Source organism: Scyliorhinus canicula, chromosome 4 (genome assembly GCF_902713615.1).
Source record: "Scyliorhinus canicula chromosome 4, sScyCan1.1, whole genome shotgun sequence".
In the NCBI taxonomy this organism is placed as follows: domain Eukaryota; kingdom Metazoa; phylum Chordata; class Chondrichthyes; order Carcharhiniformes; family Scyliorhinidae; genus Scyliorhinus; species Scyliorhinus canicula.
This window is the reverse complement of record NC_052149.1, coordinates 63,895,504-63,918,042: the sequence shown is the minus strand read 5'-3', so window position 1 is coordinate 63,918,042 and position 22,539 is coordinate 63,895,504. Positions and strand designations below refer to the sequence as shown.

Sequence of the window (22,539 nt, the reverse complement as noted above, 5' to 3'; positions counted from 1 at the left end):
GCATCCCTCATCTTGGTAATATCCAAAGGCTTAGAAATTGTACTTTCAATTCCCAAATCCAAATTGTTACTGTAAATTGTCATAGAGTCATAGCTTTTCAGCACGGAAAGATGCCCTCTGGTCCATCGTGTCTGTGCCAACCTTTAAATACTTATGTTTTCGAATCCCATTTTTCAGCACTTGGTCTGTAGCCTTTAAAGAATTCAATGAGGTTAATCAGTATTACCTTCCCTTTATAAATCAGTCTGACTGCTTCTTACTGTATTTTCCATTTCTACATTTTATTTCTATTACATTTTTGATAAACGATTTCATTCCCTTTTCTATCACTGACATTATGCTCATAGTCTATAGTTGCCTGGACTTGTTCCATCTTCCTTTTTAAATAAAGGAAAATGAGCTGTTCTCCAGTTCTCTGGCAGCATTCCTTTTCCTGATGAATAGTTTCAAATATGTAATTGTATCTCTGCTATCTGTTCCCCAGCTTCATCTTATGTTTGGATGCATTTCATCTAGGCCAGACGTTTCATCCTTTTTACGTTTGAATAGTTTGTTAATTATCTTGCCCTGTTCTAGCTTAAATGTCTTTACATCTTTTATGATCTCTTCCTTTAATGCCATGCCCACATTGTTAGTCTGCATGGTAAATTTTGAGGCAAAGTTCACTGTCATTATCTGTGAGTTTACCTTGAGCAACCCTATCCTGATTTTGCTTTTGTTATTTTTGGCACATCTAACTGATGCAGAGGCAGAATATTCACAAATCAAGGAGGGCATAACTGTCATCTTTGGTATCAGAAAATTTCACCAGTACGATTACGATTACGGGAGGCACTTCAGTCATCATAGGGGCGGCACGGTGGCACAGTGGGCAGCACTGCTGCCTCACAGTGTCAGGGACCCGGGTTCAATTCCAACCTTGGGTGACTGTGTGGAGTTTACACATTCTCACCATGTCTGCATGGGTTTCCTCCGCATACTCCGGTATCCTCCCACAGTCCAAAGATGTGCAGGTTAGGTGGATTGGCCATGCTAAATTGCCCCTTAGTGCCCAAAGATGTGTGGGTTAGATGGGGATACAAGGTTACAGGGATAGGGTGGGGGAATGGGCCTAGGTAGTGTGCTCTTTCTGACGGTCGGTGCCGATCTGACCAAATAGCCTCCTTCTGCACTGTAGGAATTCTATGGTTCTATTACCAATCATAATCCTTTCGTTGGGATTTTCAAGGAAGACAAAGCAATCCCTCAATTGCATTGGGCTTTGCTATTGGCTGCTGACGAATGCTGACCAGGCGCACACATCGCTAACACAAACACCTTAAGATATCTTTCATTAGCAGAAAGTACGCCAATCCCATCAGTGCCTCGGAAATCATCTTAGCCTTAAATGTTCTTGACACATTATCTGCATCTGCACAACAGATAAAATAATGGACACAGAGAGATCCAATGTTGTCAAAAGTCAAGCAATTGTTGGCATCATGACAGGACGTCAGAACAGTTGAAACTTTATCAAAGGAACTTAGCTGTGAGGACAGTATCCTCCTGTGGGGAGCGAGAGTGATCGTCCCCATACCTGGAAAAGCTATTACTTGATGAATTACACAGCGACCTGGAATGTCAAGAATGACGATGCTAGCTCGTAGTTGAGTTTGGTGGCCCGGGATAGACACAGCTTTCAAAAGAATGATACAATGGTTCGCCCAATGCCAACTGTAACAGAAATGACCAACTGCAGCCCCAATGCACCCTTGGGTATGGTCAGGTCGGCCATGGATGTGAGTTCATGTCAATTAGATAGGCTCATTTATGGGTACAATGTTACTGCTTAGTGGACGCGTAGTCAAAGTGGCTACACATTTACGAGGTGAAGTCCACAACTGCTTATGCTAAAGTGGAGAAGCTTCTTCACTGCTTTGCTCGCCACGGTCTGCCAGAGGTACTACTTCCAGACAATGGGACAGTATTTGACAGTGCTGAGTTCCAACCCGTCATGTCAGCAAATGAGATTAAACACATACGCACTGCATCTTACCACCCATGCTGAATGTGTTGTACATACCTTTAAGGCAGCCATGAAGAGACAACCACCAGCATTCTTGAAGACAAAATTGATGCATTTCCTCATAACTTACAGATCCATGCCACACCTGACCACTGGAGTAACTCTGCTAGTTAATGATGGGTCATTGGTTAAGAACTTGGCAGGGAGGGTGGAGTCAAGGCAAACTGTTCAGAAGAAGAATCAAAATACATCATGGGGTGAGAGGACATTCGGAGTAGAAGATGCAGTGTTTGTCAAGTTGACCAAGTTGGGTCCCAGCTGTTGTGGTGGTCAGAATGTGCCTGTTGTCATATGAGGTGGTGGTACAGGGCATAATCCAAATAAAGCACGTGGATCATTAGATGAGATGGGAATCACTTCAAGAACCAGTTGGACAGTCCGCTCTGATTGTTCCTGCTTCTAATATGGCTGTTAGTCCAGGAACTGCAGAGGTGAGTCAGGCTGAAGAAGGGCCAAGTACTGATCCTGTGGAAACTGAAGAAGTAAAGAGCACTGCTGTACCCTTGCAAGAAGAGAGCCAAGTTTTGGAGACATCAACTGAGACCTTTACTGTTGAGACACAACCTGTTGAGCTATGTCGCTCCCATTCAAAAGTCCCCAGATAGACTGAGTTTATAATGAACTGTGTTAAATATATTTATTATTGATGTTGCTTTGTAAATAGTTTAACTTTTTAACAGTATGTTGTAGCCAGGGACTTGAGGGGGGGGGGGGGGGGGGGGGGGGGGGAATGTAGTAGCAGGCCCCTTGAAGGTCGAACTATCAAAGGGTCATGTGACCTGATCGGCCAGAAGGGCTATAGTATACGGATCCCAGAGGCTGAGCACGAGCTTTCCCAGCAGAATCAATCTTGGAGCTGTAGAAGTCAGTAGCACATCCGAGCACTCTGCACACAGTTACCATTATTCTAATAAATAGTTAGAAATAGTTCAAACCTAGAGTTTGTCAATCACTCAGATATTACAATATCCATTTCAAATATTCCCAACAGCTGTTCTATTTGTCATTTTTTTCCATTCCATCTTCCCTAGTTCCATTTACAAAAATGAGCCTTTCCAACCTATTATTTTGCTCCTTGTCTTAATTTTGTCTTCTCAATCATTATTTTAAATCTTATGTTATGATCACTGTTGCCTAGATATTCAGTTACACTTTCTGCTTTCATTCCTTTCACATTATTAGATTCAGCAGTTATTCTTCGCTTATTAGATAAAAAAATGAATCTTGAACACTATAAAAACTCCATTCATTTTCCCTTTCTCTTTGTGCCAGTTTATTAGGGATAGTTGAAATCTCCCTTATTTATTATCTTTTAAAAATCATTCCATAGATTTGCCTACATATTTCTTCCCCCATTTCCCCAGTTTAATATTCACCCGTTGAGTCTAAATTAGGAATTTGACATAGCCGAGGACACTCTTATGGCAATATTATCAGGGAAGAGGCAAATACCTCTAACTGTTGATAGTACCCGTTGAAATTTGGAAAGCAAATTCCAAATCACCAATTCGGAGGTGCAGTGTAAAAATTGTCATACTTGTTAGGAATGTACTGTATCTGATCAAACACGTACACGTCCAGCACTTTACCTGCCAAGAATCATTGCTATCAGCTTTTTCAGCGGTTTCAGTAGAATCCAGAGTAGAGGGATCGGCAAGGCTAAGACCCGAGAAGATGTGTGAAAATGTCTGGCTAGGTCAGCAATTTCTTCAGCAATAAAAAGTTTTTTTGACAAAATACAAGCAGGCATATATCTGCTGTTTGACATTCTGAAGAGTGTGCTAGCTTTGATATCTGGCACTCTTTTTGATGCAAGTCCTGCTTTGTGTACAACACTTCTGAAGGTTGAATTAAATCTGGCGCATGGCACCAATTCCATATTGTATTGAACAGAGGCTCGCCAAACTTGAGAATCTCCACTTGAATAGCCATGCCTGCTGAATGTTGTTAAACTTTGGATTTTTATTTTAGAATTTCTCCACATCCGAGTTCTTTCTGATAGTGCTGAGATGTTTTGAGGAGAACTGCAGTTTCGCCAGGTAAATAAATGCTTTCTTGCATCCCGAAGCCAAAATCCTGTCTTCATTTCTGCTGATCAAAAATAAAGCTTATGAAGCAAAACTTTTAAGAAATCAAGACTCCTTGGAAAGAGGGACAAAAAATGTGTATTTCTTCATTTGAAACAATATATAGGAGTTGACAGTTGCCAAACAAGCTCACAGCTGTAACTGCAAAGGTTTTGTCACACAAATGTGATTGCACTGGAGGGGTTGCAGAGGCGATTCACCAGGATGTTGCCTGAGATGGAACATTTATGTTATGAAGACAGCTTGGATAGACTTGGGTTCTTTTTGCTGGGGCAGAGAAGACTGAGGGGCGGCCTGATCGAGGTGTACAAAATTATGAGGGGCACAAAATTATGAGGGGCATGGTGGACAGGGTGGATAGGGAGCTTAGTTGAAGGGTCAGTTACGATGGGACACAAGTTCAAGATGAGGGCCAGGACGTTTAAGGGGGATTTGAGGAAAAACCTTTTTATCCAGAGGGTGGTGGCAGTCTGGAATGTACTGCCTGGGAAGATAGAAAGCAGCTCCCTGCATAAAGAGAATTTAGCTCTTTTCTTTTTGATCTCCCCTTACCTGAATTAAGCTTTTCAGAAGTCACCTGTAATTACCTCACCTCTTAGAATGTAAATGTGAAATCTATCCCCATCTTCCACTCTTGCCAAATTGGCCTTAGGTAAACACGTGTCCCCAGTGAAGCTATGCTCACCAGCATATCAAAGCCCCAGTTCTATCAACTCAAATAATTTATTACTTTTCCATTTAAAAAATAATGGCTCATTTTCCCTTTAAACCTACAACTACCAAAACACATCCCCATCTTTCCTATCTTTTCCCTATGTCCGAGCAAAATACAAAGAGAATTCTTGACACTGGGTATCTGCTTTACTAATCCCAGCCAAACAGAAATCCAATAACCTCACATGACCTTCAGATCCTTTCAGAGATCCCATTTGAAAACCTATAATGTAAGCCATCAGACATCCTAAACATATTTCAGATCTTACAAGTAGTTTCTCAAATGCCTGCTAAATTAGGGAGGGGAAGAAAAACAAAATGGCAGCTCGTGTCCTTGCTCATGATTGCTATTCAGTGATCTCTGCTGTGTAGACACTGAGCAGAAACTGATTCCTTTTTTCTCTGATATACCTTGCAGAAAAATAGGGGCTGTCTACACTAACCAATATTGTACAATGAGGCAGTCAGCACATATGAAACCATCTCACTGCACTAATTACTCATGAGAATACAGCAGAAAATAGGAAGGACAAATAAGACTTTTTAAAGTCAGAAGCCACAAATCTGCTTGACTTGTGTTTTGAAAATACAAAAAACATCTCCAGGAATTAACTACATGTAAAATTATGTAATTGGTGATCACCTGCATATGAACACTGGGTTCCAATGATCACTTTATAGACACCTCAGTTTTGTCCACAAGTCTAACTCTCAAGTGTCTTGTCATTCAACACACTCACACTCTGGCCGTTCCACCTTTTGACACCCTACATCTTTTCAACAGGTATAGCTCCTTGACACCTTTCTTATCTCTCTCTGATCTGAACATTCTGCACTATAAATATGATTTATGAACAAAACCAGAAGCCATCAAAATAAGATAGTCACGAAGAAATCAAATAGGCAATTCAAGAGAAACTTCTTTACCAATCAATGCTGGGAATGTGCAACACGCTATTACAGAGGGAAGTTTGGGTAATTCATTGCTATGTATTTAAGGGGAAACTATATCAGAGCATAAACGAGAAAGGAACAGACGTTTATGCAAATAGAGTTAGATGAGGAAGAATGGGAAGAGGCGTGAGTGGCATATAAATACCAGAAAGAACTGGTTGAGTCAAAGGGCCTGTTTCTATCCTGTATATCCCAAGCACCAGACTATCATTCTCGCCCACTCATTCTATAATGGTTTATCTGCATCCAAGAGTAGGTGTGTGACAGAATGTGGGATGGAGGGGCCCCAAATGTTTGTTTGCCTTGGATGGATTACTGTGCGATTCTGGCATTTGTCTGAATTTTTTTGTTTTTGTACTAGATGGAACTTCTCTCGATTCTGAATATCATGACTTTATCTTTGATATCAGGTGCGTGAGTTTCCTGATAAACATTTGGCGAAAGATTCAAAGTATTAATCTTCTCATTGCGACTGCTGCACCTGGGACCTTTCTTCTTTAAGTGTGCTCAACACCATTTTTTACCTTTACCTTTACAACTACCAGTTCGCCGGGGGGGGGGGGGGGGGGGGGACAGCCCGTGAAAAACTTTGGGGTTTACATAGAACGTAGAACAGTACAGCACAGAACAGGCCCTTCGGCCCTCAATGTTGTGCCGAGCCATGATCACCCTACTCAACCCACGTATCCACCCTATACCCGTAACCCAACAACCCCCCCCCCCCCCCCCCCCCCCCTAACTTTACTTTTATTAGGACACTGCCGGCAATTTAGCATGGCCAATCCACCTAACCACCTCGTTTGTCAGGACTCTATTTTTTTTTTAGAAAAAGAAAGATTTATTCGTGAGGGTCAATATACATTTCCTCTTTAGAGACGGGTGGGCAGTCTGTGCATTTGCGGCTTTTAAGCCCTTTCGTTTGTTTCTGCTGTTGCTATGGGGGGGAAGGAGCCCAAATGGCGTTTAAATCTGATCAATAAGGGGCAGCAGCTGTTGGGGACCCTCCATTACCTTTCTCCCTTTCCTTCTGCCTCTTTACTCCGGCTATTGAGTAAGTGGTTCCCGGCTCAAACCTGTCTGACAGAAGGGAGTGTTAGATAACCAGACTTATTACCCTCCGTCCAGCAACAGGGACCCAATCCAAACTCACCCCGCTCCACCCGGACGGCAGGAAGTGAGGGACCGGCACAAACCCCGGTGTCTCACTAATTGGCGCCCCGGCCATCCGCAATTCCCGCACCAACCGGCCCAGGGTGGCAGCAGACAGACTCAAGTCTCATTTTAATTCAGTTCGCACTTTACATTTGTATTTCATTTTCCATTTGACTTTGCTGTTTGGGGGTGCGGGGATGTTTTGGCGAGTCTATGGACAAATTAAAGGGGTGTTCTTTCGAAGAGCTCGTATTGACACGGTGGGACTTTGTTTTCCCGTTCCATGATTTTTGTGCCTTTTTCGGGGCAAAATCGGTTTGCTCAAGATGTTCGTGCGACAGTAGGAATTAACATTTAGCTTTGAGGAAATGTTGGGACTTGGAGTATTAAAGCTGTATCACATTTCATGGAACTGTTTTCTTTTGTGGATGAGAAACATATAACCAAATTGCATTTTAAAACAAAGTGAGTGGCTGTCATTCCCAATGAGCAACATTAGCAGATCTAATAACCTCGAAATAATCAGTTTTTATCAACTTTATTTTTAAAATGCTTGTGCTCAAAATGGCAATACCAAAGTTGTATTTTATCCCTTAGCAAATAACTATTCTTTCAGGACTGTGGCATAGCTCTTTATCTCTTAAATCATAGCTTCTAATTTCCACAATCTCAATGGCATGTTTTGCCTCAATTTACTTTAAAAGGAGTACCCATTCCAGAAAGATGCATGAAAAGTTCGGTGTTGACCATTTTCTCATTATTTTCCTTTCTATTGTACTTCAGTGACCTACATTGTATAATTAAAACAAAACTGCATTTATATATTCCAAACTTTCATGACACCAGGATAAATCCAAAAATGCTGAACAATTTGCATACGGAAAGATCCCACAAGCAGCAATTAAATAAATGAACAATCAAATGATTTTGAGATGTTGCTTGATGGAGAAATACAAGTTAGAAACAACATCAGAACCCCCTTTCATTTATTGTCTTGGACTTGAACTGGAGTTACCATGACTTGCTTTTCATTCCTTCACCCCTGGTGAAATGGGGCAAAGAGTGAGAACTGGAAATTATTCCAGAAGGAAAAAAACAGTTCGGACTAGTATTCTTATTTCTCTGTTTTGCTGTTTTATTTCCTTTTTGTCTGCAACACCAACTGTTCCCCATTAACTTTTAAGGATTTATTATAGACTTTAGTAACTCCATTTCTGAACAATTTGTTTAGTATCACTTGCCATTAGCTTGGTAATGTCAAACAAAAGGCAAAATCAGAACCCTGGGAAGATCCAAAGTGGGAAAGGATGTGGAGACAGTGCAAAGAGCAGGTTGATCAGAATGTGTGTGTTTTCAATTATCTTTTCCCTCCCATCAACCAAACTTATTAATTTCTTTGATACAGGCAGGAGGGGGTCAGTTCAAACAGCACTGCTTCCCTCATCACTTCTGTCTGTAAATAGGTGTTTTGATTAATTTTTCTTTAAGTGGTGGCATAGTTTCCTAAAACCTCAGTTTTTATGTGATTCAATTTTACGCAGAATTCCACAGCAAATCAGAGCTAGGATTAACTCAGTAGGTTAAATTATTGTACACCTTCAAAACCTATGAAAAGGAATGTTAGCAACATACTACTCTATTGACACAGTAAAGGGGGGATAGTGAAAAGGAGATTTTCTTGTAAAAGGACTACAAAGAAAATGAATGTTGGTCCACGTGAGTTCCAGAATCCCAAAGTCAGAGGTCCAGTGAGGAAGTCTTTTACATAGGCATTCGATGGTCGGCTGGCTGGAAAGTGTTGCAAGATTCCAGCACACATGCAAAAGACGGAGGCATTCGCAACAACCTTCAACCAGAAGTGCCGAGTTGGGGTGGCTTGTGGCACAGTGGTTAGCACTGGGACTGCGGCGCTGAGGACCTGGGTTTGAATCCCGGCCCTGGGTCACTGTCCATGTGAAGTTTGCACATTCTCCCCCCCTGTCGGTGTGGTTTTCACCCTCACAACGCAAAGATGTGAAGGTTAGGTGGATTGGCCACACTAAATTGCCCCTTAATTGGGAAAAAAATAATTGGGTGCTCTAAATTTAAGAATAAAAAATGATAGATGCTTGATGGCGACGTAGACACGATGGGCCTAAAGGCCTCTTTTTGTGCTGATAAACTATCTCATTGACAGACCAATGATCCCATCATTCACCAAGGTCCCAGGTACCCTGTTGGTTTCACTATCGGCTCATGCCCAGCATCGAAACATTTTGGGCTTATGCGTGTCGGAAAAGTCACTGGGCATGCATCAAGATGTCGTGCTCCAGCATCTTCCAAACCATCAAGATCCTAATTAGTACTGTAAACAAAACTTAATATCAACTGTATAAAAATGATCAAACTTTTTTTAATTCACTCATCTTATTTTTTGAATTACAGATCACCACAGTACAGAAAGAACAATATATACAGACAATAAACACTGTCCATTGGCAGTTATTGTGGCTTGATAAAAATATGAACTACATTGGAGAACCTACAATATTACTGTACAAAACTGATCATTTATTAATCTTATATTTTAAAACCAACTGTCAAAACCTTTACTTACAACAAGACTTTAACAAGATGGACTAAACTACATTTTTGAAGTCAAAAAGCAGCATATACAAATGCGATCACATGTACTGTACATATTTTGACTTTCTTTAACCTCACAAATAGACATACAAATAACTTGAATAAATGAAAAATAATGTAGATATTGTTCTAGGAAAGTACTATTTACAATATGTTACCATGCAGCCAATATCAACACATACATTATATCTTGACCTTTAACTAAAACCTACTTAAACATTGCACTTTGACCTTCTTAACCAAAAAACGACTGACAAGAAATAAATAAATGAAGGACAATGTTCATGGAACGTATAATCAAGAAATAATGTATCATATAATTCAGTACAGTTCGAAGGACAAGAACTTATGATTGGAGTTTAAGCTGCTGTTTGATCTACCAACACCATTTCTATCTGATTCACAGGAGCTCCCGTAAATTGCTGCCGAGATCAAACAGTAGTCAAAGATGTTTCATTCCTTTGATTGTGATTTTTGGATCTAAATCTGTGTAGGCTCATGCTATGACCAAGCACCTGAGGGCAAGTAGCTCATTTACTGTAATTTGAAAGAGTTTTTTGAAATATGGGTTTCTTGTGACTTGTTCATTTTTCCATTATATACCACAGGAGCAACGGCAAGTTGATTCTGATTGATCAAGGCATTGCTATGAAAAAAGCAATGGGGAACTTTAGGCTCCCCATGCTAGCGGGTAGTTCATAAAAGGTACAAGACTTGAAAATATTTATTTTGTTTGTAGAGAACATGTCCTTGAGTGAGAATGTATGTTAATATATAAATTTCAGCAAATGTAAACAAGCCACGTCAGCTGATAATCTTAAAAACATAGGTGATATGTTTGAAATCTTTGAATTTACAATGGATTTCCTTAGACACCAGAATGAGCTCCATCCCTCAGCGATTTCTTGCGAAGTGGAGCAGTTTAATATGCTCTCTTTCATCGACATGTTAATTGAGAATTCAGCTAACGGTATCTACTCTACTCTCTATCGCAAGCCTACCTTCATTGGCCAATATACACATTGTGATTCAAATAGCTCCATGCACTATAAGATTGGCCTGAATAACAATCTTTTATATAGGACCCTGTGTTTGCAAGATTGGTGCCAAAATAGACATCAAAGCCAGATTACAGAAAACTGCAATACTGATTGGGCCACTGTTCACTCTGTATTATGAAATCTTGCAAATGGCCCAAAGGCCACTACTTTTGGACCAGAAATGCATCTGATCAATCTCAAACTACCCTGGTAAGACAAAGTATCTCAAAAATATGAATAGATTACGCAAGCCCTTTCGGACTGCTGCTATGCAGTGGTAGGTCTTACATCCCAACGACTGTCTGATCGAATCAAGCAGCGTGTTCCTAAAGCTGTACGGACTGTACTCAACCAGCCTGTGCTTGTAAAACCAAAACAAAAAGTCTGCTGTTAGGTGTTATCTATGATCGGGCAGCATTTGCTGAACAATCCTGAGTGTGCTAATGGTATACTAACAACCAAGTTATGATAATCAGTTGAGCTCATAACATGGCTATTTAAGCTTACTAAAAATTGCATAGGCTGGGACCCATTTTCTGCAAATGAAAGGAATACATTCAAGTCTTGCATTTTTTTGAATTAACCAGTAGCATGGCTCTCTCCATGGCCATAACTCATCTAATCAGAGTGGCTTGCCAACGAATCAGCACCCCTTTCTCCTGGGCTATAAATTGTTGTGATCATTTGAAATTTGGCATTCCTGTATTTGTCCTGATTAGTGCAAGATGAAAAGCTTTGGCGACATGGCTCTTTTCAGCAATATTCAAGTTAGGTACTATGAAGTGACTGTTCTGTCTACGCTAGATTTGTGTTTACCACTGCTCCTGCTGCATGATTTCTAGAAGGTGGCAAATAGCTGTGACTGAGTCTAACTAATTTCCATCAATCAAATAGCTTTTTAAGGTTGTTGAATCATCTCATGGTAGAATTCTGGATCAACCTCAACTCTTCAATTAAGTTTGCATCTCCAGTTTTCAACTAATCTGAAGTCTGTACTTTAGAATACTGAAAAGAATGGATTAAATCTGACTTGTTGTAATACTATAACACAATCGTGTTTCTTCTATCATAAATCACAAGAGCGAGGCTGGATTTGCTTCTAAAGTTTCTGAATTGGGAGATTGTGCCACGCAAAACAACCTATCAATCAATATGTGGAAGCTTTTATTTTATTGATTGTTTCATCAGGTGGAATAAATGGAGTCTGCCATTGTTAGCTGTAAGTCACTGAATCAAATGCATATGTAAATTAAACTATTTTCATATTTCACTAAAAAAAATCAAAATAATTGCGACAAATATTTGAAGTGTTTCTTACAGAATGTTTTCAACATGGAATAATTCAGTTCTATATTTGCTATGTTGTTTAAATAGCACTACTTAAATCATGTCAGGAATAGAATATATAAATAAGTCACTTTTAAATCACTAAGTTTATGCTCATTTATATACTTTAAAATGTTATGCAAAAGTTTTATTATCTTAAGCTTATTCCTTTGATTGCTCTAAGTAGCATAACTCCATCAGCTCGCTGCAAATAACCATTTAGCAGTTGTATGTTCATGTGCTGAAATTCTTCAGACATTCTACGGTAAGTCTGGTGGAACGGCTGGGACATAACACAGCTCCCAGAATGGCTGTTTCCCAACCAATGCTGGGTATATCTATTGGGCTTTATAAAATATGCAGGTTCTGCCCTCTTAAAAGACTAGCAATATGGAGAAAACAGAACAAAGGACTGCCAACGTTGGAAATTCCTGCGACATGGAACTCAGCATATCTTGAGAGGCCAGTGCACCCAATATAAAGAGGCATACCAACATCCTTAATGAGGAAATGATCTGGGGTCATAGTATGGGGTCAGTGCCGGGACCATGGAAATATCTGTCCATTTTATTTTGTTGAACCTGACCTCACGGAAAGTCTTACTTCAGAAGTAATATATATCTATATTGCTAGTATAATATGCTATGCTTTGGAATCAATAGTTAGAAGACATTCCTGTGGTCCAAATCAAAGTCACATAATGAATAAAAAGTTTCCCCTTTTACACACTAGTATTTCTTTGGATTTCAGAATTTAATTTTACAAAATAACCTGAAGGAAACTAATTAAGTAACATTTCAGTAGTTGCCAGTACATAAATAGGATTTTGCTCTGGTTGGTACAAAGGTTACATACAATGTCCTGAAATACTTTTATAATATGCAATCAAATTCTTTTTAGCAATATTCCAAACTCTTCCAGTCCAAATGCAGCCATGTGGAGATCATCACCGTAGTTTTCCTGCCAGAATAGAACCACACAGATGATGGATTTGAAGAACCTATCTTCATTCAGCTGCCACAGAAGTAAACCTACCTTCTGCTAAATACTGCTGCCCAGGCCCAGTGCTAGAATGCAAATTAAAACTATTGGTTAGCACCTGGAATCCAAAGAGATTCCAAAAAAAAAAGAAATGATTAAACTCCGGAATCCAAAACAGCAGTCTTTAAATCACTTGTTTGATGTTTCATTTTCGGCAAGGCTATTTGTGGGGGGACAGAAGATTTTAGTGTTAATAACTGGACTGTACAGACAGCCACTGCCACCAGACAGCTTGATTAATAAGTGCGACATGATTACTGTAGGTTTACCGAGAAATTATGCAGCCAGTGTATGCCGTATCCAATAATAAATAATGATTTCAAAGTCTAGTAGAGTAAGACCCCCAACAGACTTTTTAAAAATGCAGATATTTGAACAATTATGGAAGACGTTTAGAATCTAAAATCTATCCTGTGATTTCAGGGAAAGCTCTCTCACTCACTACTCTGGATACTTTACATGGGAAAAAAAATATTTTTTTCTGTCATGTAATGAACTGTTTTAACTCCAGGTTTCATCTATAAATGCTGCCATGGATGGAATGAGATCTGAGTTTTCACAGCATTTTCTGTTTATTTATTTCAGGTTTCCAGCAGTATTTTGCTTGTATTTATCTATAAATTGGCAGGTGCCACCTTCATCTATCATGCCACCTAACTTCAGTATCAAATACTGTATATACTCTCTGCAAAATCTATTATTTCAATGTTTTCACCTACCTAGAACGCTCATCTTTATTTTATCATCTCAAATGTTATTATTCCTTCCTTCTCAAGCAGATAAATGGACAAGGAAAAAGAAAAGGAACATCATGATGGCCTGTATTTGTTTATGAGGAGGAAAGCAGGAATGATGGTCAGTCTGGAATAAGCAGATAGCTAGCTCTCCCTTCAAAACATTTGGAGTAGAAATGAAACCTGTTTCTCTGCTAACACTCCAGATATCAACAGCAAAATCCCCATGCTACAATAAAGCTGAAGCCTGAGGTTCATAATTCCAATTGTCACACATTATGTCAGGGCAGCATGATAGCACAGTTGCTTCACAGCTCCAGGGTCCCAGGTTCGATTCCTAGCTTGGATGTCTGTCTGTGCGGAGTCTGTACGTTCTCCCCGTGCTTGCATGGGTTTCCTCCGGGTGCTCCGGTTTCCTCCCACAGTCCAAAGATGTGCAGGTTAGGTGGATTGGCTAGGCTAAATTGCCCTTAGTTTCCAAAAAGGTTGGGTGGGGTTACTGGGATAGGGTGGAGGTGTGGGCTTGGGTAGGGTGCTCTTTCCAAGGGCCGGTGCAGACTCGATGGGCCTAATGGCCTCCTTCTACACTACATTCTATGACTATAACTCTATAAAACAGTATCCTCTGTCTTGCACTGAAAGAATATAACTATTTAGAGTACAACAGGGAAATTCCTAGAGCAACATTGTTTTGTAAGCTTTTTAATTATTTCAGCTGTGCTATCTAACTGAAAGGAAGGAAAGACTTGTAGAAGCAGAGATAATAATTTTACCATTACTTAATCCAACTTTGTTTGGAAAAAACTATTATCTCCTTGAAGCTATCGAGACCCAAGCTGTGCAATTTCGTCTCTGCTTTGATGCTTCAGTTAATAACTGGGAACATCTCAGAGCAGTGGGCTCAACATCAAAGTGTGAAAGTTGGCTAACCCTAAGAAGTCACATGACAGATTTGGCTGTAGAGTTCTCTGTTGACATCCCAAGGTTAACCAATTTCAGAGCCACTCAAACCAGTTTGAAATCACAGTGTTTGCTGTTTCCAATTGAGCCACTTCTCAATAATCCCTGTGCGGAAATGACCTGACTCAATTGGCTCCATGACGGCAAGAAAATTGCACACTTTATATAAAAAGTTAAAGAAATTGTCAGGAAGGATTGTTATTTTATTCTATGAAAAGGGGAGCACTTGGGAAGAAAGCAATCCCCTAGACTTTCCTTTTAGCTAACCCAAGATTTCTTGTATTTAATTTCCTGTTAAAAAAAACCTGGTCAAATTGTACTGAAAATATCTCTGGCTTCTCTACTGCACAAGTTCTGGTGATTCTACTGACAATGTCATTAGATTTTTCTGTGCAAAGTTACATTTTTGAAAGCGTCAAGACACCCGGATCTTGGAAATACACATACAACAAATTAATTGCCTGGTTCTACTGGAAGCTTAGAAATAGTTTCAAACGTATTGATCCTGTCTTCAATGTTATAACTTGCAAGGAATAAATCTTCAATCTGGGTCAGAAACTCTTCAATGACTGCGGCATTCCACTTATTTTCCAATGTTTTCCTCATGGATTCAAGCAGCTACAATACAACAAGAGGTTGAAAGTGAAACATTTTAAATACTGCCCAAATAACACACGTGATCAGTGTATGTTAAATAATGATTGAATCCAACAAAGTAAACCCTCACTATGCATTCCAAGAGATCAAACTGTGTTACATTTGCATGCTGAAACAGAAAGCTAGCAAAAGCTAAAAGATTTAAAATGAAAAAAGGAGACTAAGCCCCCAATTGACAACTGATTCTTAGCCTATGGCATACGAAGCAACCCCAATTCACTGGTTTTGTAACTTAAACGTTACATACAGACACCATTCCTTCACTATATTTTGAGGTGGAAGAAAAAGTATTATTTTAAAGCCTAAAGCAGAAAATGTAAATACTGAAGATAGAAAAGGTTTAATTTTTTGAGATTCAGGCTAACATTTTGTACTCCAAATGGATAGATTTGCAACATTTTTTATTTTCAAGGGAGCAACCAACAACTTACACTGTTTCAGAAAAACATCCCAAGGTGCTTCACAGGAACATCATTAAAACAAAATTGGACATTTGAGTTTTTAACTAAGTGTTATGTGAATGGGAATGCATTCCTACTGGCCATGCATCACGTGATATGTAGTAATATCAGTAGAGTATTTGAGCAGATCAGCATCTTGATTGTATTGGGCAACACCCTTAATAAACTTCCTGTCGTGTTTTACAAGAATCTAGAGTGCCGGCATCTCCATACCTTTTCTCTTTGCAGCAACAAAGAAATATAACAGGAGAGAAAACTGGCGATGAGGATAGAAGCAGAAAAATTGCTGGAAAGAATATTTTTGGTGACTAATTGTGGGACCCCATAGGGAGCAACGGTTCATTCTCAGGACAGGACTCGTGCACACACAGACGTCGGGCAAGGTACTGCCGCCGATGTAAAGGTTTAACAAAAATAGAAACTGGGTAAGAAGACAGGTCAGGGCAGACCTGCTGGAGTTAATATGTGTGGGTTCAAGCTGGGGCTGTCCACTTTGAAAAGTTACATGGGCTGTGGGGAGCGGAGATTTTGAAGTCTGTCGACTCTGCATGGGCCACTACTTAAGTGAAAAGTTGAAATACTCAGGCAAAAAGGCATGTTCAAGGAATTCTTTTTGAGAGACTTTCCAACACAGTCGGAAGGGAAGAACTGTAGACCAGAGGAACTGGATTCCAAAAAGGCAAGAAATACAGGCGCCATGGGCAAGTTTGATGAGGATTATGAAACATGGAATTCATATGACGAAAGACTCCAATTATTATTAATAGTTCATCAGACAACAGAGGACCTAAAGGACACAACATTTCTCAGATCAGTTGGTTGTAAAACGTTTATGCTGTTACAGAATATTGTTCACCCAGTAAAATCAGGACACAAGTTGTTGAGTGAATTAATGAAAATCTTAGAGAGTTCCAATTCCATCATGGTAGTCAGGAAGAAGGTGAAATTATTTTACTTTTTATTAGTGTCTTTATGAAGATTAGCTAGATATTGTGAATTTGGAGCTTGCTATGAGAAGCTCCGCAAATAGGGGCTGGAGCGAAGATCCAGCAAAGGATACCCCAAGAAACAAGGCTGCAAACATGCAGTCATATCACCATTGTACACAGGTTGAACACTCAGTTGGGGAATACTGGAGTAAATCAAATACATGCAAGAACTATGTTAAGAAGTGCCACATTGTTAAGGTGTGTTCGGCTCAGAAACATTCTCCTCCCCAAAGAAAGTGCCAAGAAGAATCATACTGTTAAACAACCTAGTCTTTTCAACAAATTAGTGGATGAAGCTCAAAACCACACAAAAGATATGGAAACCAACCTACAGCAAGGGCTAAAGCTAGGTGTTTTTCAGTGCAGGTGATCAACAACATTTTTTGGGCATATCCAAAACTTGAAGGTCATGAAGTTAAAATGGAAGTGGATACGGGTGCAGAAGTATCACTAAGACCTGAGACATACACCAAAGATTTAGTGTATTAAGGATGCATTATGGTGAAAGTAGAAGCAAATGGGCAGAGTTGCCTCTTCATGTCGTCCATGGAAGTTTTCCTGCTCTATTTGGCAGAACATGGTTCGTTAAGATTAGGCTTAACTGGCAAACAATCAATCAGTGGATTCAAAGGGCAACTTGCAACGACTTCTGATGAAGTATGCAAAGCTTTTCGAAGATTCACTAGGCTCTGTGACTGACGTTGAAGTGAATTTAAAAATCATGCCAGACATGGGCAGCAGGGTAGCATGGTGGTTAGCATAAATGCTTCACAGCTCCAGGGTCCCAGGTTCGATTCCCGGCTGGGTCACTGTCTGTGCGGAGTCTGCACATCCTCCCCGTTTGTGCGTGGGTTTCCTCCGGGTGCTCCGGTTTCCTCCCACAGTCCAAAGATGTGCGGGGTTAGGTGGATTGGCCATGCTAAATTGCCCATAGTGTCCTAAAAAGTAACGGGTATAGGGTGGATACGTGGGTTTGAGTAGGGTGAGCATTGCTCGGCACAACATCGAGGGCCGAAGGGCCTGTTCTGTGCTGTACTGTTCTAATTCTAAAACACACCCAAATATCTCAAAGCTAGAACAATAACATACACCATCAAATCAAAAGTTGAAGAACTAGATAGAGTTGTAAGGACAGGAATCATTAAATCTGTTGTTACAACTGATTGGGCAACACCAACCATTCCTGTATTAAAACCGGATGGCTTAGTGAGAATTTGTGGAGACTTTAAAACTATTATTACGCCAATTTTGTGCGTACATCATTATTCTCTGCCGCTGATTCAGGACTGTTTGCTGGACTTTCTGAAGAATAAAAATTCAGAAAAAATTGATTTTTCACAGGCAACTCTGCAGATAAATGTGGCTGCAGAATCACAGCCACTACTCACCATCATAACACACAAAGGTGTCTTTCATGAGAGAAGCCTTTCTTTTGGAATAAAATCTGGATCTTTTCAAAGATCCACAGATCAAATTCTCGGTGGATTGAATGGAGTGCTATGTTATTTAGATGACATCCCCATCACTGGTTCAATTGAACAGGAACACTTGACAAATTTGGAAGCTACCCTGAAGCATTTACAGAGTCACAACCTGAGAGTTAAAAGGGAAAAGTGTGACTTTTTCAAGTCATCCATAAATTACCTTGGTCATATTATTGACAAAGATGCTTACACAAAGAAGCAAAGGAAATGTCAGCAAACTTAAAAGCAAATTCTCAAAATGTGGCACAATTAATGTCATTTTTAGGATTTAACAATAAAATGGTAAATTTGTACCTAATTTAGCAACACAATTAAAGCCTTTACACACTTTGCTATGTGTCAAACAATCATGGAACTGGTCAGAAGAATGTGAAAATGCAAACAATGAAATGAAAGAAGTTTTACTGAAGTCAGAGCTGTTGCTTCATTATAATCCAAAAATTAGGTTGCAATTCACTTGCCATGCCTCACCCTATAAAGTTTGAAAAGCTTCCTTTATGGGCATCATTTACCTTTTTTCAATATAAATTTAACGTGCCCGATTCTTTTTTTCCCAATTGAGGGGCAATTTTAGTGTGGCCAATTCACCTGCCTTGCACATCTTTGGGTTGTCGGGGTGAGACCCACCAGCAGGGAGAACTTGCAAACTCCACATAGTGACCTGGGCCGGGATTGAACCGGGTCCTCAGCGCCGTGAGGCGGCAGTGCTAACCCTATCATTTTTTTCAAATAAATTTAGAGTACCCAATTCATTTTTTTTCCATTTAAGGGGCAATTTAGCATGGCCAATCCACCTATCCTGCATATCATAGATCATAGAATTTACAGTGCAGAAGGAGGCCATTCGACCCATCGAGTCTGTGCCGGCTCCTGGAAAGAGCACCCTACCCAAGGTCAACACCTCCACCCTATCCCCAAAACCCAGTAACCCCACCCAACACTAAGGGCAATTTTGAATGCTAAGGGCAATTTATCATGGCCAATCCTCTTAACCTGCACATCCTTGGACTGTGGGAGGAAACCGGAGCACCCGGAGGAAACCCACGCACACACGGGGAGGATGTGCAGATTCCGCACAGACAGTGACCCAAGCCGGAATCGAACCTGGGACCCTGGAGCTGTGAAGCAATTATGTACCGTGCGGCCCTCACAACCGCACTGCCGCCTCACGGCGCTGAGGACCCGGTTCAATCCGGCCCAGGTCACTATGTGGAGTTTGCAAGTTCTCCCTGCTGGGTGGATCTCACCCCGACAACCCAAAGATGTGCAAGGGCTGTGAGGGCGAAACCCACGCAAACACGGGGATAATGTGCAAACGCCACATGGACAGTGACCCAGAGCCGGGATTGAACCTGGGATCTCGGCACCGTGAGGCAACTGTGCTAACCACTGCGTCAGCCACCCTATCATTTTACCTGTTGATGGATCATCAACTCTTGACTACAATTTTCGGGCTGTATAAGGGTATAACTTCTTTAGCAGCTAATAGGATCGCAAAAATGGTCATTGTGATATACAATATTGAAGTCAGAGCAACATGCAAATGCTGATGCTTTATCACGACTGACGGTACAAGTCAAACATGACCCAGAAGAACACTTAGTCAATATTTTGTATTTATCACTAGTCACCTGTGACTTCATCAAGATATTTAAAAAATTGATCTAGTGATGGGAAGGTGATGGGCTTGGTCCAAAATAGAATGCTGTCAGATGTTCATAGGAAAATTCAGACGTCAAGCCCTACATCACATGGAGTTTGGAGGAATCCGTGTGATTTTTCCTCCCTGCCTACATAGTAGAGTACTTGGCCAACTCCATGAGGAACATCCTGGTGCGGTAAGGATGAAGAAATTGGCACACAGTTATTTTTGGTGGCCAGGATTAGATGCCCCAATTAAAGAGAAATTTGGGCAATGCCAATCTTGTGCAAAACTGAGGAACACTCCACCATTGCATCCATGGCAGAGAATACACATCAATTATTCTGGTCCGGTGGAGGGTCACATGTTGTCATGAATTTGCCTAGCAATAGCGGTAAAATAATTTTAATAAAACATAAGAGGGAGATGCAAGATGTCCAGCAACAGGTAGAAATCTATCGAGCAGGCAGAAGCAGACAAACCAGTTTCCGGCCATCAAGCCTGAAAACCATGTTTTACAGCCAATAGCCTCTAAGCCTCAGAGCCAGGGCAGTGCAGAAACCCTTTGCAAATGCAGTTTAAATATATTTTCTGGACCAGGAAACGATAGTTCCCAGACTTAATTATCATCCCCCATTGTGTGGCAACTATAAACTGGTGTAGCTTATAGATTTATTTACTTTGGATGTTGTTTGGGGAAACCGGGTAATCTTAAGGAGTTCAGGCATCATAAATATATTTTAGCATAAGGGATACGTTCTACATAAACTGTGTGTGTGTGTGTGTGTAAACTAATTCATATCCTTTAACTGTCCTGTTCGTATACATTTGACTTACTTTAATATACAGTACTGGCATTACAACCATATACAGATCAGGGACTTCCGGTGGCGGCTATTTGGTGAGCTCCCGCCAGGGTATTTGGTTTTTTGGCCCTTTTTGCCCGGTTTATGGGAGATACTTTTAGAGGAAATTAGTGTAGTTCAATGGAATAAGATCCCCTCGTACGAATAATGTCCAGTAAATATAATACAAGGCAGAAGTCGCCAGACTCAGATGTTCCTTGAACCTCAGCGGGAGGGAAATGATGAAGGTTTTTGCTGTGTCGTTGACCCCTCAGTGATCAAAGGAAACGTTGATTAGCTTCTTGACTGACAAATTTAAAAAGCAGCGGCAGGCAATCCCTGAGGATCTAGAGGAGGTAATGGAGAGGACTTTGGCCCCAATTCGAGCGGCATGGACAAAACCAGCAGATAGAGGTACAAGGCCGACGATACAGAAGGTGGAGGTGGCGCTCTTTGTCCATTGTGATCGGATTGTCTCTCTGGAGGACAAGATGGCATTTCTGGCTGAGAAGCGTAAAGTGCTAAAGGACAAGGTTGACAATCTGGACAATCGCTCCAGACGGCAAACTGTAAGAGTCGTTTTGCTGCTGGAGGGGTCAAACTCCATGGACTATATGTCAAAGATGTTCGGAAAGTTGATGGGGGGAGCGGGTCTTTCCGATCCCTCCTGAGTTGGACCAGGCACATCGGTTGCTGAGGCAGAAGCCCAGATCTGGGGAGCCACCACGGGTGATCATAGTAAAGTTGCATTGATACCTGATAAGGAGTGGGTCCTAATGTTAGCGAAGGACTTTTAAGACTGTAGAGAGGGTCATGCCATCAGAACATACCAGGACTCTGGGGAAGAGTTGGTGAGAAGTCATGCGGTGTTTAATAAGGCCAAGGCCCACTGTACAAGAGCAATGTGAGGTTTGGTGTGTGTACTTGGCTCGCCTTTAGGTGACCTTTAAGGACAGAGTCTATTACTTTGATGCACCGTGGATGCAAATGAGTTTGTCAAGAAGCACGGACTGGGGAGGTGAACTAAAGGACTGTGGAATTTGTTGGTTTTTCTTTAAGTTCATCTGTATTGTATTTTTTGCGGGATTTTGTAATTTGGTGGGGGCTTGGGCCTTTGCCTCGGCTTGTTGAGGGTGGTTTTTCTGGGGTTTAAATTGTGGTTTGTACACTACACTGTTGGAGTGTTTGACTGTTTTCCAGTCAGAAAAACACCCCTCAACCATCACCCACTGCTTCCTGCCACTCTGTCAATTCTGGATTCAATTTGCTAAATTTCCTTGGATCCCATGGGCTCTTAACTTCATTATCGGTCTTCCATAATAATAATCTTTATTATCACAAGTAGGCTTGCATTAACACTGCAATGATCAAAATAGACATTTAATTGTTTAAAAAGGGGTGGGAGGGGTACGTCATGAATTTCCAAAATGCTCACATGCATGAACACAGAAGTCTGATCAAGAAATTTGTGATACTTTTTGATTTCAGATACAGCATTATCTTCATATACATTATATGAATAGAAACATGCACCTATAAGTGGATAACACTACAGTGTTTCACATTAACCTACCTTCTGTACACATGTCAAATTGGAATCTCTGTGAAACATGCGAAGCATTGGGACACTACTGTTAACAGAAGAGAACAAAATAGTAAATGCTATTAGCTGTACTCTAGCATTTCTAAGGTTACATTATTCTACTGAGTATATCACGTAGTTCTCTGATATTATTACACACAGGTCGGCAAGAAAACATAGT

At 40.6% G+C, this 22,539-nt stretch overlaps 2 protein-coding genes across 6 annotated transcripts in view; both read right to left on the bottom strand.

The window, feature by feature from the left end:
* Window positions 1-7,049, bottom strand: part of oma1 (OMA1 zinc metallopeptidase) — an 80,604-nt gene extending 73,555 nt beyond the window's left edge. For 2 of the 5 annotated variants that reach the window (XM_038794361.1, XM_038794365.1), the window contains exons 1-2: window positions 6,832-6,961; window positions 3,655-4,153 (exon numbers count right to left, since the gene is read on the bottom strand). In XM_038794361.1, coding sequence (XP_038650289.1) covers window positions 3,655-4,151 — 497 coding nt within the window. In that variant the 5' untranslated portion in view covers window positions 4,152-4,153; window positions 6,832-6,961. Of the gene's footprint in view, window positions 1-3,654; window positions 4,157-6,831 lie in introns of all 5 variants that reach the window. The other 3 variants (XM_038794364.1, XM_038794362.1, XM_038794363.1) reach the window with 3 other exon arrangements.
* Window positions 7,050-9,344: 2,295 nt separating this feature from the next.
* mysm1 (Myb-like, SWIRM and MPN domains 1) overlaps window positions 9,345-22,539 on the bottom strand; it is a 122,360-nt gene continuing 109,165 nt past the window's right edge. The window contains exons 19-21 of the mRNA XM_038794360.1: window positions 22,350-22,407; window positions 15,160-15,316; window positions 9,345-13,030 (exon numbers count right to left, since the gene is read on the bottom strand). Coding sequence (XP_038650288.1) covers window positions 13,005-13,030; window positions 15,160-15,316; window positions 22,350-22,407 — 241 coding nt within the window. The 3' untranslated portion in view covers window positions 9,345-13,004. The remainder of the gene's footprint in view (window positions 13,031-15,159; window positions 15,317-22,349; window positions 22,408-22,539) is intronic.